We start from the raw sequence: 16349 nt of genomic DNA, 5'->3' as shown, positions 1-16349 counted from the left end.
ATCCCTAGTTTCCAGCTGGACAGTCCTTTCAATTACCTGCAAGAAAAATGTGCCTGAACAATTCCTTCTATATGAATGGGTTGCTTTTAACTTGGAATGTGGTCTGATTGGTTTTAAGGGTACATATTTATTTCGTGTGTTTCCTTGCCCAATTTTTGGAAGTTTGGCATGCTGGACAAAGCGTAGGCTCTGGCGTGAATGGCACTCACGTTTGGGCCCCAGGCCCGCCGCTTTCTAGCTGTGTAAGCCTAGACAAACTTCTGTGCCTCAGTTTCCTCCTGAGCGGAATGGACACGTTCCGTCCACACCCATGGTCAAGTACTGAGGCGCAAAGGGGCTCAGGTTTGCAAAGAGCCTCGCACAGCACCTGAGACAAATTCGGTGCTTGGAAAATGCTTGTTCACCTCCCTGCTTTTCTTCCCATATCCTGTTTTATATACAAATGTGTAAAAAAAACATGCAAAACAATGCGACGATGTAAAACTCAATGTTTATTTGTCCCACCTTTGATGAAAGCTAGTTTACACTTTGGTGGAATGGTCAAGTTCTTCCCTGGCGGCATCTCGTGTAGATTCCTCTCTGGACTGAAGCAGACGGCCATCGTGCACACAGCAAAGGCGGCCGAGGTGTCTTCTGAATGTGGGGTCAAGGAACGCGTGGAGGAGGGGGTTGATGCAGCAGTGGGTGGCTGCAACAATTCTCAGGATCTGAACGCTCCTGTCCAGGTTGTAGTTGCCCTTGCAGTCGTGCAGGGAGAAAGATTCTTTGAAAGTGGACAGGAAAAGTGCAATGTTGTAAGGCCCCCACATCAGAAGGAAAACAGCCATTATGGCAAAAACCAGCTTCGAAAGGCCAGGCCTCCTCTCCCCAGACCTTCGTATTTTTCTCATTCGCATGTAGCAAAAGACAAAAACGCACAGTGGAACAAGAAGTCCCAAAATGTTCATCTTTAAGGTCAGAAAACGCTTCCAGGATGTCTCCTCCGCCAGCAGGAAGTGAGGTAGTCTCAAGAAGCACTTGTATGTCTGGCTTTCCATCTGAGCTTTATAAAACCCGGATTCGGGCAAAATGACCAGAGTGGCTAGGACCCATGCCAGGACACTTGAGAGCGCGCCCCAGCGTGCCGTGCTGGTGGTTGAGGGAAGGCTCACGGGGAGAGACACCAGGTACCTGTGCACTGTCAGGAGGACGTTGAAAAATGCCTCACTGTATAGGCCTATGGAGTACAGGACCACTAGAATTTTACAGAAGGGGTTGTCGAGAACCCCCCCGTGTGTCGCAGTGTAGGCCCAGAATGGCAGGGCCAGCAAGAAACACAAATTCGAAACTGCCAAGTTCAGGAGATAGATATCTTCCGTGTGCTTGAGTCCTTTATGTTTCACCAGGATGAGCACAACCAAGAGACTGCCCAGGAGACCAGCCAGGAACACGGTGGTGGAGAGCTGGGGTACCACCCGGGCCGCCAGGATCTTGGGGTCGTAGGGGTTGCATGGTTCTATTTCGCTGCTCTTCAGGTCATCCTCTATGAGGACGTCATAGTCATCCTCCGGGGCTGACGTGTAATTAGCCATCTTCAGGCTGCCCTCTGGAGACGTGAAAGATTATTTTCCCTTCAAACAGCTGGGTGGTCCTGGAGGGGAAAAAAAAAATTGGATTAGTGTCCGTGAAGCTATCCCGTCCCTTTTCTGGTGCTTCATTTTACCCAGCGTAGGTCTACAGCTGAGAAGATTGAAAATAAGCATTTCTCCAACGCATCCCCACTTGCTGAGAGCGGCTACTATAAATGGCCTCCTCACTAAGCCCTCGCGCACTTGGCAATGCGCTGATACCACCGGCGAAATAAAAGTAAGCATTACACTTCTTCACAGAACTTAAATTTTCCTGGTGAAAACACGATTTGCCTGTCTGAAGGTGATATTTAAGGAAACACACCGTCAAAGAGAGCCTGGTGCTGTGGTTTAGGGTCATGAAATGGGCATCACTCCTAATGTCTACGTGTTCCAAAACTCTGCTCACCCTGTGAAGTAGCTTCCTGCAACAGGCTGACCGAGCTCTTCTCTCCAAGGATAGAAACCAAGGTTTGCAAAAGCGAAACCATCCCAAGCATCAACATGGACGTCACTGGTTAAATACACAGATGACTTACCCCTTGACGGAGTTCCAGGGGCGCAGGGCTCGGCCTCCTGACCCACCATCTGAGCTGCTGTGGGAATGGCCTGGGGCAGCCGAGAGGCCAGCTTTCTTCTGAGCGGCTGGGCCTGAACTTTAGGGGCAAGAGAAGCCACTGTTTACCCCTGGGGAGCTCTACACCACAAGTCACTGGCCTCGGTCTTGGTCTCGGGGACTGACCCAAAGAAAGCAACTTGAAAGCTCCTCCGGACCCCTACAGTGTTTCTCAAGCCTCTGAGAGAAACCAGGAAGTTGTTTTCTCCTCCCGGTTCCCCCTGGACCCCGCCTTTGATTTCCCCCTGGCCTTCAGACAGGCGTCCTCCTGGCTGCCCCAGATAAGGGAACTGAGTTGCCACTGCTCCCCAGTGATACGAGGTGGGCTGACAGCAGGGCACTTCTGAGCAGGTGACAGCCAGCTGCGGAGGGGAAAGTGTCCTGTGGGAGCTCTGTGTGCAGACCCCAGGGCAGAAGCCCACTCCCTGCATCCGTAGGGCATCTAGAAGGCTTGGGGAGATCCACGGTGAGCGGCATGAGGTCTGGTTCTCGCTGTCCCTGTTGAGAGACACTGTGCTGGGACTAGGGGGGTGGCGTCCCAAAAGAGGATCTGGGGACACAGGAAACCACAGAGTGGTGTCACTTGGGAAGGGGGCTGGTGCAGAGATGCTCAGGACCAGTGAGTGGGATTTGAGGAAAACAGAGTGAGGAAAGCCAGGAGTTAAGCAAGGCATGAGGTGCTGACCCAGCTCCCAGAAGATCCCAGAAAATTCCACGGAGGGTGGGGGAAGGGCGTCAAGTCTGGGCTACAGAGCCTGTGGGGAAACCTCCCAGGCTGGGACCGTAATGGGGGAGGGAGGAGGTCTGAGGCTGGAGAGAAAGGAAGCTGGAGGAGTCCAGATTTCAGAGTCAGGGGGAGGAAGCGGTGGGTGGTCAGGGGCAGGACATACGGGGCAGGGGGTGGCTTGAAGAAGGATGAAGGGAGAAGAGGAATGCCAAAACGGCTGGGAAGTCTGTATGAACCTCTCCCGGCTCCTCTCTCTGGACCTGTGACTGACCTAATTTGGGGCCACCCCCCTACACTGTGGTTTAGCACTCACACAGTTGGCTAAAGGACATCCTGTTAATGAATGCCAGAAAAGCGTCTGAGCTAGCTTTCAACTCAGAGCGTGGACCTGTGAAGATGGAAATAGAAACAAACTATTAAAAGAAAGGCAAAAACAAACATGAAAGGGCCCAGACGCATACGTGGTTGAGCGTTAAATTTAACTCAAAGATCACATTTGTCCTCCGCACGGAGGGGTTGTCGTCGGTGGGAACCTGGGGGGTGCACGCTTCCCAGCATGGGCTTGCCCCCTGCCCCCCGCACGGGCTCCTGGAGTGAGTGGGGGTCACTGCCCACTGGTGGCAGCACAGCCCTGGGACCCGCCCGTGGAGGGGCTCTACCTCCCTCAGCTGGGCTATTTGCAGCCACACCAGCCCCGCACGCCCCCCCCCCCGGACCCCCCAGGACCTTGAGTGAGTAAGGGATGGTGGCTCAGTAAAGCTCATGCAGGGTGCTCACTGGTCCGCGCTGGGCAAAGCAGTGAGAGTCAAGTGAACTCAGAAACATGGAAAGTCCCATGGATATACACACTCACACTACATGGCTAAATAGAGGAAAACGGCAGTAGGCAGGACCTCATGTAGGTCACAGAATTATATGAAATTTGAAGTTACCCGGGAAGAACACGGGAAATTTGAGACCACCCTTAACTTCCTGTTATTAATGGCCTTCACTTTCAGTATTATTTTATTTTGGCTTGATTCCCAACATTCTGCTTATCCAGCCTCAGGCCATGGGGTTCTTCCCTTTTTATTTTTTTCAGTTGAGAGATACTTGACATATACCATTGTGTAAGTTTAAGGTATACAGCATGTTGATTTGATACGTTTCTACTGCAAAAGGATTGCCACTGGGAGGTTGGCTGACACCCCTGTCCCGTCGCGTAACTAGCATTTCTGCTAGTGGTAGAACAATTAAGAGGTATGCTGCCAGCAAGTTTGCTGTTTATAATACACTTTCGTTGCCTATAATCACTATAGTGTGTATTAGCTCTCCAAGGCCTTGGGATTCTAGAAACTTCTAAATGGGTAGGAAAGAATGGTCTGGAGGTCTGAAGTGGAGGCAAGAGGAAAGTTTTTATTACCCTTCTACTATCTGGAACCATAATAGGGTCTTCATCGTTTGTGAAACCTTACTTCATTCTGCGGCTTTGGCACGTGGCTCACAAACCTTACCTTCAAGGGTCTGAATTCTTCTTTATCGCTATAATTCAACCCCAATTTCAGTCCAAGAAACTAAGAAGCTATAATTCTCATTATCCTGTACACACAGGTCATTCATTAATTCAGTTCATCTCTCCAGCTATTCACCTATATTTACAGAGTGTCTAGCAGGTGCCCGGCACTGTTCTGGGTGAACAATGCAGGCAAACATCCTGAACTTCACGGAGCTTTCGTTCTACAGACAAAAACAGAGTAAGTATGTAAGTTGTAGGGTAGTAGGAGAGGTGTTCTGTGGAGAAAAGCAAAGCAGGAAGGAGGGTAGGAAGGGCCGGGATGGTTCAGGGGCTCACACTTTACGTAGGATGGTCAGAGGAAGCTTGGTGACAAGTGTGCGTAGGAACAGCATGTGATTAGGCCCCGTAATTAATGCTCACGACCTCATTTTTTCTTCTGGTTACTAAGTTCTTATACCAGGGAGCTTGGAAAACCCACAGTCCCGTGGGTTGTAGTCACACCATCTCCAACAAGGTCCGAAGCTCAGCCTTGGGAGGGAAGGCACCTTCCAAGTGTGCCTTCTGGGTGTTCTGCCTTAGCCTAGAGACAGCTCCCTACCTCTGCTGGTCCTGTAGTTAGTCCCTGGTTACTAATCAGTAATTCTTCATAGTAAATGTTCTTTGGTCAGATCACTGGTGTGATTTCTGTCTCTTGACTGGGTGCCGATTGATAGATATCCAACATTGAATTTAGTTCAGTGAAGGGTTGCGAGCATCTCTGGATGATGAATTACTAACATGGAGAATTTCTCAGGGATTTATTGATATTGAGAATTGGGTATTCAAAATTTTAAAATTACAGTAATTTAATCTATCCCTTAAAATGGCTTCTTCAAATATCAGTGCTCTCAGATTACCTATCAATCAATCTACCTAATTTTTATTTGAAAATATTACATTACAGAAAAATTGCAAAGTATAGAAAAAGTAATCTAAAATAGTGATATTCACAAAGAACAGCTATTACAATTTTTAAGTAACACTTCTTCTTAATGGAAAATGTGCAAAAACTGCTTTTAGATGACTGCTTCCTGCTGGATTAGTTGTTTGGCATTGAGTAGTAGATTAAAAGGACAAATACCCTCGTGTTGTAATTTTCAGGATTCTGAGGGTGTCTGTCCTGCCCCCAAATTTTCTCCCACTGACTGCCTAATGACTAACAGCCAACCTCAGGTCTCGGGCCTCCCAATAGCTGGTCTTCCTGGGAAGGCGGCAAAGGGGGAAATGATCCTTTCAAAATGTGATCATAATGATAATCAACCCTGAAACTCAGGTTTTCTATGTACTTGCTGAAAGAAAAATTGTTAACTGCATCTAAAAAAGCCTCTCTCAGTGCCTGCTCCATTTATTCTGCAGTGTGCTAAAAAAAGTGTAAAAAAGAAAAGTTGAGGGGGGAGACGTTGCCCAGGTAAGTTTGAAAAAGAGCGAAACTAAAAAAATTAAGCGAGTTTCTTTACTACGGGACTTCTCAGAACTCTTAATATGCTAATAAGCATTGTGACCCTCCATGAGGAAGAGAGGGTCTGCAGTGTTTCCTAAAGTTGTTTGATCATGGAATCCTCTTTTTTTATCCTCAAACAGATACTTATGGGCCAAGGGCTCTGCAGAACGTAATTTGAGAAGTGTTGCCTTTGACATACACGTGTTAACTGTGTCTTGGTGTGGCCATGGGGACAAAACTCCACATCTCTGAAGGGAGCATCGTGACCGAGGGTCCCAACTGCCACACCCTGAAACACATCCTCGCGTTCGTGTCAAGGCCATGCCTACCAGGGGCTGCTCCAGCCGGTGACCCTCTTGGGGACACCAGCACAGGCCCAGTCCTGGGAGGTGAGCTCCTCTGATGGGACTTTGGCTGGCACTTTCTCCCAGCCTCCCTCCCTCCTTCTCTCCTTCACTTGGGGCCAATTCTGCTCTGTGATCTGGTGGCTTTCCCAGCTTCTCCCGGCTCCCTTGCAAACTCTCAGAGTGTTTCCTCTAAGACACTTCCTTTATGCCACATCCCATCTTGAAGGAGCTGAGCTAACACAGCCTTGGAAGGGAGGCATCCATCTCTAGAGCCTTAAGCCCTTTGCTTGCCGGAGAATGATACATTTTGCAGCACCCCATCCTTCCCTGACCTTCTTGCCCACCATCTACCTGTGGCCTGCTGGGGTGGAACTTTCCAGAACCCAGGAGACCAGGTGCTGCCCTCATGCCCCCATTCCGCTCAACTCCTCGGGTCATGTACCTTGTCTTGGTTCTTATCGCCATTCTCCTCTGTGCTTCCCCTGCCCTTGGCTCACTTCTCAGTGTTTCCCTCTCTCCCCACGCTCTCCCTCTATGCCCTCTGGAATCTCGAACTCCAGGACTGACACTCCTCCTGACATCCTTCACGAATTCCAGAACATTCCTGGCATCTCTTGTCCCTTGAGGATACTCCGTCCCTCTCACCCCCACCTCAGACTCGGGGGTCAGGAGGTGACATCCCTGGTCCCAGTGCCACTTGCTGATCATTGCTTCCGGCTACATAGGAGATCCCTTGGGTCCCCAGCCCTCTGACCCTATCACCCTCTGCTCCACTGCCAGCCTAATGGCCCCCTTCTTTTATTTTAGCCTTGTGTACCATGGATAACAGGCTTCTGTTCACCCCAGTTTCCTCCACGCCCCTGGGGACCTACCTGCCCAAGTTGATCCCTGTTCAGCACCCAGGTCATAACTTTCATGGACTCGTTAATTCAACTTCACTCAGGTCTGTTAATACTGATCCACCACTGAACACTTACAGTGAAATCGCTCACCCCCGTTCACTTCCCACCATTGGTTGTTCTCTTTCCTCGAGTCCTCCAGCTCTGTCTGTGAGCGCCTTGGGTGGTCACATCCCTCCTGTCTCGCTGAGACCCGAGGCTGTCACTTAGCCACTCTCCAGTCAATACTCTGCCCTCCCTTGAAGCCCCAGCCTTAGCTCAACCCATCCATCTGCTCCTCCCTCCCAATTTTCTTCTGAGGATAGCTGGTTAAAACCACTTAGCCACAAAGAGAAGATCCATCACCAATTTGTGGTCTCCAGGCTCAGCTAGCTTCCAGAGATTTCTCTTATTTCCCTAGTCACTCTTCTGAGTGTCCTAAATCGTCACCTTCTCCTGTTTTCCGTCGGCTGTTCCAAAGCCCCTAAAACTCTTCCAGTGCCTTCAAACTCCCACCGCCACCGCCCACACTTCTGCTCAGGAGGTGACCTCATTTCCTGCTGTTCTCAGAACTCTCTCCACTCCCCGGCTTCAGATGTCATCCTGGCATCTCCATTCCTTCCTCCTCCGCGGACAGAGCTGCTCCTCGGAGAGCAAAGGCTCATTTCTCCTCCTGCCCTCTGGACTGCATTCTGTCTGACCTCTGGCAACTGTTCCTGAGGGCCCGTTCCAACCCCGACTGCATTCTTCGCAATATTGAAATGCTCTGGTGTCTCCCTTAGATAAGGCCACAAGCCCACCCTGAGCCCCACACCTTGCTCTAACTCCACGCTCTCCCTCTTAGGCAGCCTTCATTCATTGTCCAAACCCATTCTTCCTGCTTTGTCTTTGTTCATTCTCTACTCAGTCCCTTCCAGCCTGGCGTCGGTCCCCACCCTTCCGCGGAGATTGGTCTCCCCAGGGTCCCCAGCACCCTTCTGTGCTGAAATGTCATCAATTGCTTTGTGAAGCGCCCATGAGCCGGAAGTGTCCAATATGTCCCTACTCCCACTAAAGCCAACGACACATCCACACCACTACCTCTGGGGCTTTCCCAGCTGAAGTCGTGCTTAATGTTTTTGAAACCCTTATGAAATCTAAAAAACATTAGTATGGGCTTTCTAGTAAAGATGGCAGACGGAAGCAGGATCAACAGCCTCGCCCTCCTCCAGCGGTACCTTATAAAATGGCTTCAACAAAAACTCTAAAATTTTGCCAGTAGCAACTGAACACGAAATAGGGTACAATCTCGTTCCAAAACCTCGAAATGTGGTGCACTGCAGCGATGTCTAAACCTAATCCTATTACAGACACAGTACTGAAGAAAGAGGGGCAAATCAGTAATTCCTGAGGATTATCCTAATACTCTCCCGTTAGGAGATAGGTGGGTAGAAGGAGAGTATATATCCCTGGGAAAAGAAAGGAGAAACACTTACTGAGTAAAAGCCCTCTTATTCCAGAAGGGTTTCTTGGACTTCTCACATTCTAAGACAATGTGCAGAGCAGGGCAATAGGACAAACTCCACAAAAGTCAAATATACCTTTATACACACTGAGTAACTTCTGGTAATAATAGTCTTTTTTTTTTTTAAGGATTTTCATTCCTTGTAGAAATATTTTTTTTAAAGATTTTATTTATTTATTAGAGTGGGAGAGAGAGCGTGAGCAGGGCAAGGGGCAGAGGGAGAGGGAGAGGGAGAAGCAGGCTCCCCACTGAGCAGGGAGCCCGACACGAGGCTCGATCCCAGGACCCCGAGATCGGGACCTGAGCTGAAGGCAGATGCTTCACCGACTGAGCCACCCAGGTGTGCTGATTCCTTGTCAAAATACTTTGAATCAACTAATGATTTAACCAAGTCTTTCAGGGTTCTAGTCCTATGGTTTGGGAGGCCTGCCCACTTCACTCTTGGTGCCGCATTTCCTCGTGTGTTCTGTGGTGTGCGCGTGGGTTCACCTTTATTGGGAATTACCGGTCCTGCAGCAGCGTTTCGTTGCCCGAGGTGGGAGCACTCCCTCCCGGAGGAGTTTTGCATTTGCTTCTACCAGGACCACGAGGGGCATCCATGGCCTGAGCTGAATTTTAGTTTCGGGGGTCTCCCACTTTGAGGGTATTATAAAATCGAACTTGATATTTGCATTGAGGTACGGGTTTTGGAGTCTCAGAGATTTTCTGCCTACCACTTGGAGTCAAGGCAAAACCAGCTAAGCTCCCTTATTGTCCCCGCCTGTGGGTGTGTTTCTTCCAGGAGCTAGCTTTCTGGGGGGACCTCTCGGCACCAGCTCCCCGTCACACATGGCCCGAGGCCTTGCTGTCTTCTCTGTGTTGGCCGGTGTCCTCAATGGCCTTGTAGGGTGAGTGCCTTCTGATTTGTTTACACCAGACAGTGATCAAAATAATAAATTGAATGAATGTTCAGGGAATATTTGTTGAAAAACGTTATTCATTTCACAGGCATTTAGTGTCTGCTGTCTGGTGAACCCCCCCTTCCCCCCATTTGCCCTTCCATATCCACTTTCCATCCCCTTCCGGCCCGCTTTTGCACTTTCGCGTCCCCATTCCTGGAGGCTCAACTTGTTAACAGCAGAGCCTCCACCCTCTGACCCTCTGAGTCTCAGTCAGGTTTGGCCAATGGGGGCTTTGGGCAGGAGGTTAGAGACTGAGGTCAAGGCGTTTAGAGCCCTGGCTCCTTCCTGGTGGGGCTGGTGTGTCTCTTGACCTTGACCCAGGTGGCCCCTCCCCCTGCTCTGCCCCCCTTGTTCCTAGCAGTCGGAATGGCGGCGTGTTCTCTCCTGCACCAGTCATGCCCTGGGGCTTCCCTACACCCTGTCTAAATCTCGGGAGGAATCCTCTTACCAACCTTGCTCAGTTGCCTTACTTCAATGTGCCGTTTGTTTTAGGCAAGACTCTGCAGGACACATCTCCTGGGTTCCAGGAACTTTGCCAGGCCCCGGGAGAAAATGGTGAGCAGATAGACCTGTCCTCTGCCCTCATGGCTTTGATGTTCTAAAGGGAGCTGGGCAGGTATGTAACTGATGGTAATCTGGGGAGCCTGGTGCTGTGCTGGGGGAAGCCCACAGCAGCTAGGGGAGCCATGGGCAAGGGCGCCAGGCCCTGGTCCGGAGGGACCAGGGATGGTGTCCCATGGGAGGGGCCTTCTAAGCAGAAAGCCTGAGTGGGAGTTAGCCGGGCGAGGGGGGCACAGCCTTTTCTCTCCTCCCTTCTCCTCCTAACGTCTCCTTTAGGTTCTTGAGGAGCCATCCACCTGGATCTCAGAGATGGGGCAAGGCAAGGGAAACAGAACTCGGGGGGGGAGACATTTTATTACTTATTGGCGTCTGAGTTTCTGCAGAAGAGAAAGCTGAAAGCAGGAACCAGGCTATTTTCCATCTAATTCCTGGAAGTCCAGAGCTCAGCGGGACAGCTGCAGGCCAATGCCGGGCTGGGGAGGGCTTCCGGGAGGCACCCCCGTCAATGAGTAGGCGAGGCAAGCCTGGACAGAGGGAGAAGCAGACCCCAGTGTGGAGACCACCGAAGCCCCCGCCAACCCCACGAGGAGCTCTAGGCCTGGGATGGCCCTTCGTCACTGTCCCCCATGGAGGGAAGGGGGCCGGGCCCTTGCTACCCCCCATCAGCCAGTCATGGGCCTCAGTCGTCCCCTGAGAGGGGGCAGGGCCCAGGGAAGGCGGGGCTCAGTGGCTGAGGGTGGTGGTCCCCGTCCCCAGCAGCTGGGAGGGTGGGCACACTGACCCTGAAGAGGACGTCTGGGCAGACCACACAGCACCCACGGCACGGGCTGGGTTTCCTAAAATTTCCTGCATGACAAGAAATGGCAACCGAAATTTCTAAAACCACCACGTCATGAGACTGTGAGCCCCCTGGGGTGCACTCGTGCATGCTGAAGGAGTCACGCGCACAGCAAGGGCAACCTGCTCACTCACTCCACGTGACCGCTCTGTTGGTTACTCACCCATTGGCGTCTGAGCGTGAAGAACAGAGTTGAAGAGGAACTGGACCCTCCCAGGCCCCATCCTCCAGCTTTTTCTTTTTCCTTTCCTCTTTCTTCTTCCCCACCTAAGTGGCCACACTCCTGTTTCCACGGGGCCAGGTGGGTTGGACAGTCACTGGTCTGATAGTAACCATATTTAAAATAGATTGAAAAAAAAATCTCTTTCCACGAGCAGGGGCAAAACGTAATAAACCAAGTAGCATTCTCATTATAACAAAATTCCATCACGGCAGGGCAGGGTTTGCTCCCGCGGTCGCGGTGGGCCCCTCCTAGGGCCTAGGCTGCTGCGAGCCCCAGATGTTGGATACGGAAGGTTCTGCTCCCTCTCTGCCCAGTGCCCAGCCAGGGATGGCCCCTGAGGCTCCTCAGAGGCTCTGCAGCCATTCCCTAGCAGGCTCTGGGGCTCCCATCTCCGCCCCAGAGTCCAGGGCCCCCACACCCCTTTCCTGTCCCAGAGGATTCAGCTGCACCCTCTGGAAAGGGTCACTGGAAAGGGCCCCTAACCAGCTAACCAGGACCTTCAAACCACAGAGGCTGGTCCTGTCCCCCCCGGAGAGTCCAGAACTTGGGTACAAAAGTAGTGCTTTTCCAGAACGAGGGAGGAAGCACGATTCTGTGTCCTTGGCCGTGAGTCGGCGTGGGAAGAGACAGGCAGGGGCCATGAAGTTATCTTGCCTTTCTGATTGCATCACGGGGTTCGTGGATGTTTTTTCCGCTCTTACCTTGCTTCATGTCTCCGCAGCGTTTGACACTGCCAACACTTCCTCTTCCTCCCAGAGGGCTCTTCTCTGCACTGGGTCTGCCTTTCCTGGCACACCTTCTCCTTCCCCTTGGGGCTCCTTTGCAGGCTGCCTGTGTGCTCCTCTGGGCTCTGTCTGGAGCCATCTGTCCACCTCCGTGGTGTCCATGGCCCGTGACTGGATCTCCACGCATGTGCTCCGCTGGGTTCAAGGCGGCTCCTCCTGACACTGCCACCTGGATGGCCCCCTGGATTTCTAACTCAGCTTGTCCTGAAACCTGCACCTGAAGCCAGTGCTTTGCATCCCCCTGGGCTGGGGCCCTAGCCTTGCCCTCCCTGCTTCCCTCACTCCCTCAGTCCAAGTTCTGATGAGTCCCTTGTCCCCCGTAGCTTTCAGATCCATTCACTGGTCTCCTCCCAGAGATTTTTACCTTGGCAGAGGCCTCTGCTGTGTCCCAGAAGGAGCGCAGCCCACCCTTTGCCTTGGGCCTCCGACTCCATTCTTGCCTTCCTCCAGGGGCCAATTAGCCCTCCTGAGTATGCATTTACTCCCTGGCTTCAAACCCCCCACCCCACTGGCCACACCCCTCAGCGCTCTGTGCGAGGCCCGGCTTCATCTGCCCTCCACCCACCAGCTTGCAGTCCTGACTGTTCCCACTTTTTTTCCTCGCCTTCTGCTCTCACAAAACCACTTATGGTTCCATGAAGTTGCCTTCCGTGTTTTTTGTTTTTAATTTTATTTATTTATTTGACAGAGAGGAGACACAGCGAGAGAGGGAACACAAGCAGGGGGAGTGGGAGAGGGAGAAGCAGGCTTCCCGCCGAGCGGGGAGCCCGATGTGGGGCTCGATCCCAGGACCCCGGGATCATGACCTGAGCCGAAGGCAGACGCTTAACCGACTGAGCCCCCCAGGCGCCCCTGCCTCCGTGTTTTCTCACACGCCGTTTCCAACGAAATTCCTCCCACGTGTATGCACTTGCCCTTGTATTTTCTCCTTGTAGGACCACCACCTCCCACTCCAAACTGGATCACTCAGAAAGATGCCTGGCATGGCTGTGTTTTAAAGGGCACCTTGCCGGTGGAGATGGGGGTCGGAGGGCATGGCATTCTGGCCCCTGGCGGGACTCTCAGCCGGCGTGTCCTGCATCGACAGGCGTGGGAGGGCCACGGAAGCAGAGGGGTGGCATGAATGAGGAGGAAGAAATTGCGTCTTCTCAGCCAGTGTCCTGCAGCCATGCGAAGGATCTGGAATGTTCCATAAGTAAGCTGCAGCAATTTGGGAGGGCCCAGGACCAGCCCCCTACAGGCCTCAGACTCCTTTTTTTTTTTTTTTTTTTTTTGAGAGAGAGAGAAAGAACAAGAATGAGCAGAGAGGGGCAGAGGGAGAAGGAAAGAGAGAATCCCAAGCAGATTCCGCACTGAGCGCAGAGCCTCTTGTGGGGCTCCATCTCACGACCCTGAGATCAGGACCTGAGCCAAAATCAAGAGTCGATGCTTAACCTACTACGCCTCCCAGGCTCTCCCCAGATTCCTCTTGCTGAGGCTTCAAGCAAGGCAGAAACACCAGATAGGGTTTCTACCTGTGGCAACTGTCCACATTTGGATCGGATAAGCTTTAGTGGTGGGGGATTGTCCCGTGCATCGTAGGATGTGGAGCAGCATCGTTAGCCTCTTCCCAGGTGGTGACAACCAAAATACGGCCAGACCTTGCCCTGGAGGAGAAGCATGCTCTGGTGGCTATCTGCTGCACCTGAAGAATCAACTGTGGGAGTTGAGGGACTGGGAGAAACGAGCCCTGGACCTCCTGAATTTGACTCCTGAGTCCCAGGATGGGACCCAAGATGCTAGGAAGGGGGGGAATAGAAGTCTGGGCTCTAAGACAAGTGCAGCTCAGAGTGAGGGAGCGTTTGTTTGGCTAGAGACTAGCTTCCTTTGTGCTTCTGAGTATGGGCCTGATGGAGACGGGAGGCATCAGACGGCTCCTCCCGCTTCCCAGGCTCTGGCTGAAGCTCCGGGCTGGGGGGCCAGCCTTGGCGCAGGGGGCGCCCCTCGCTCTCGTGGGGACCCTCCATCTCCCCGGCTCCCGTCGCTCCTTGAAGACAGGACTTGGGCCATGTGGGGCTCTAGCCCCAGCACACCAGCTTCTCAATGAACATTAGGTAAATCACTGAATAACTTAACATGCCAGTCCCAAATTAGTGACACTTTCCACCGCCATCTGTTAGTTAACTCTGTGCGGGGTGAAGGAGGGAGTGGAGTTTTTGATCGAGGAGGAATACCATGAGACAGGCAAAGGGGTTCGTCTTCCAAAAGCAGTATTCTTTTGTAATTGTCTTAAGGCCCCTTGAGAAAGCAATTTCCAAGGGGGTAGACAAACACCTGGTAGAAGAAAGGGCTGGTGTCTTGGCTTGGGCTGCTGTATCGAATTACCACAGACCTGGGTGGGGGGCGGGGGCTTAAAGAACAGATGCGTGCTTCTCAGGCTTCTGGAGGCTGGAAGTCCAAGATCAAGTGGCAGGCAGACGTGGCATCTGGTGGGAGCCCACTTCCTGGTTTGCAGATGGCCATGTTCTCATTTTGTCTTCACAGGGGGCAGGGCAGAGAGAAGGAGTGTGCGCTCGTGTCTCTCCTTACAAGGGCATCGGTCCCATTTGTGAGGTTCCACCCTCATGATCTCGTCCGTCACCTCCCAAAGCCCCCCTCCCCCAACACCATCACATGGGGCATTAGGATTTCAACGCACACATTTGGGGGGGAGGCCAACACACATTCAAGCTACAAGAGCTGGCAAACAATCTGTGCATGAAAACCCATCAACTCATCTAGAAAAAGAAAGGGGCAGCTGAAGATGATGAAGTGGAGAACTCTTTCTTGCTGAGTGTGGGAGAAGTGGGGGCTTTAAGTCTGTACTAGTGAGGGCTCAGCTCGTCTAGCCGTGATGGGGAGAGCCGGAACATTCTTGGGGTTGATCATAGGACAGACGGAATCGCTGGATGTTTTCCCCAGGGAAAGATGGGACCCCAGGCAGCTCTGCCTTGGGACATACATCTCCCCAGGCGATCCTAAGGCCTCCCTCCAGGGCACTGCTGGCCACTGTGGGGTGCATTCGTGGTCATCACTTTTGGGAGCAAGAATCTGATTGACTCACCCTGAGCAGCACACCCCTGCACTTTGTGGTTGGCAGTCAGCCTCTAATTTGTGACCGGTGGGGGACTCGAGTGGCTCTGACTGACAGTCCCTGACCCACCGATCAATGTTCTCATCACGGAAGCAGGGGCAGAGCGCCCCATGTGGAGCAACAGAAGGACTCACCCCACAGCATGCGGGGGCCGTCCCAAGGAAGGAAACACATTAAATGACACCCGGGGATCTAGTTCTTTAACTGGAAATATAGAAGTATGGCCAAACATGGGGGGGGGGGGGAAAGCCTAAAATAGTATAAAAATGGCATTTTAAGTGAGTAGGAAAATTATTTCATAATTGGTCTTGGGATGGTCGTGTGCCATCTGGAGAAAACCTTGGGATTCCCACCTCACTCTGCATTCCAAGATGAATTCCAGAAAGAGCAATACAAATGATAAAAACAAAACAAAACAAAAACAAAGCCATAACAGCGTTAGAAATAAAAATGGGAGATTTTTGCAATCCCAGCATGGGAAAAGCTTTTCCAAGCATGTCATAAAACCCAGAAACCAAAGAAAAAGTTACTAAGTTCACTTGCATAAAAATAAAATCTGCATGGCGGACGACAGCTAAAATTCACCGAGTGGTTGTCATGAGATTGTTGCCACATGCCAGGTCATATATTAGTTCATTTGCTCCCTGGAACAATCAGTGAGGTTGGCGTTATTACCCCCATTCCACAGACGGGGAGAGTGAGGCACAGAGAGCTTAAGAAGCTTGCCCAAGAGTGTAAAAAACCCAAGGTGTGGTATATAATACTGGCATGGGTGTAAACACGAGGGATAAGGGAAGAGACGTGATCTTGCTTATATACGCAGGAAATCTCTCCCAAATGATAAGGCAGTGGTAACTTTATCGCCTCCGGGATGGATGACCGAGTAGCAGGAAGCAGGGGTGGGAAGGAGACTTTTCACTTACTCCCTTCGGTACAAACAAGCTGAAAGCAAAAGTGGAGACGGGGAAACTACAAAATCAGCCCCAAGAATTCAAAGAGGCAGCTGGTGTCTTGTGCAGACACAGCCCTCTCCCCGGCCCTGGAGGACCCCGCCTGGGGGCAGCGGTGCTGGTGCTGGGACAAGGAACGAGTACGTTCTGTTCTGTTCTGCATAAGCTGTTTAAGGAGGCATGGAACCAAGAAGTGGTTGTAGCTACGCTTTCTTTACAAAAATGGTCAGATAAGGCACTGACTGTTTGTCTGTCCCCCTCATCTGTGCTGGGCCACTTTAGGAA

The 16349-nt window shown here is 51.7% G+C and overlaps 1 protein-coding gene and 1 long non-coding RNA gene across 5 annotated transcripts; one reads left to right on the top strand and one right to left on the bottom strand.

Moving 5' to 3' along the window:
- Nucleotides 1-471: 471 nt before the first annotated feature.
- On the bottom strand, nt 472-11278 carry CCRL2 (C-C motif chemokine receptor like 2). 2 transcript variants are annotated; one of them, XM_025884903.2, is made up of 3 exons: nt 11158-11278; nt 2147-2263; nt 472-1630 (listed from the first exon to the last, which is right to left on the bottom strand). In XM_025884903.2, the coding sequence occupies exon 3, from the start codon at nt 1569-1571 to the stop codon at nt 522-524; it is 1050 nt and encodes a 349-aa protein (XP_025740688.1). In that variant the 5' UTR covers nt 1572-1630; nt 2147-2263; nt 11158-11278; the 3' UTR covers nt 472-521. The 2 variants fall into 2 exon arrangements, with proteins under 2 accessions (XP_025740688.1, XP_073757170.1); XM_073901069.1 differs by lacking the exon at nt 11158-11278 and adding an exon at nt 3264-3281.
- LOC112833662 (uncharacterized) lies at nt 8877-16349 on the top strand. Of its 3 annotated transcripts, none has more exons than XR_003210706.2 (3): nt 8877-9541; nt 10088-10211; nt 12938-16349. It is a non-coding gene; the product is annotated as an uncharacterized lncRNA (long non-coding RNA). The 3 variants fall into 3 exon arrangements; XR_012380872.1 differs by having other exon boundaries at nt 10088-13197; nt 13282-16349; XR_012380873.1 differs by having other exon boundaries at nt 10088-14095; nt 14526-16349.

The sequence above is a fragment of the Callorhinus ursinus genome, unplaced genomic scaffold (assembly GCF_003265705.2).
Source record: "Callorhinus ursinus isolate GAN/ISIS: 27379988/994484 unplaced genomic scaffold, GSC_fseal_2.0 scaffold15, whole genome shotgun sequence".
Classification (NCBI taxonomy): Eukaryota; Metazoa; Chordata; class Mammalia; order Carnivora; family Otariidae; genus Callorhinus; species Callorhinus ursinus.
Note: the sequence above shows the minus strand (reverse complement) of the source record. Positions and strands in the feature narration are given on the sequence as shown.

Coding starts and splice junctions, on each gene's coding strand:
- CCRL2 (XM_025884903.2), bottom strand. CDS start 1,571: ATGGCTAATTACACGTCAGCCCCGGAGGATGACTATGACGTCCTCATA.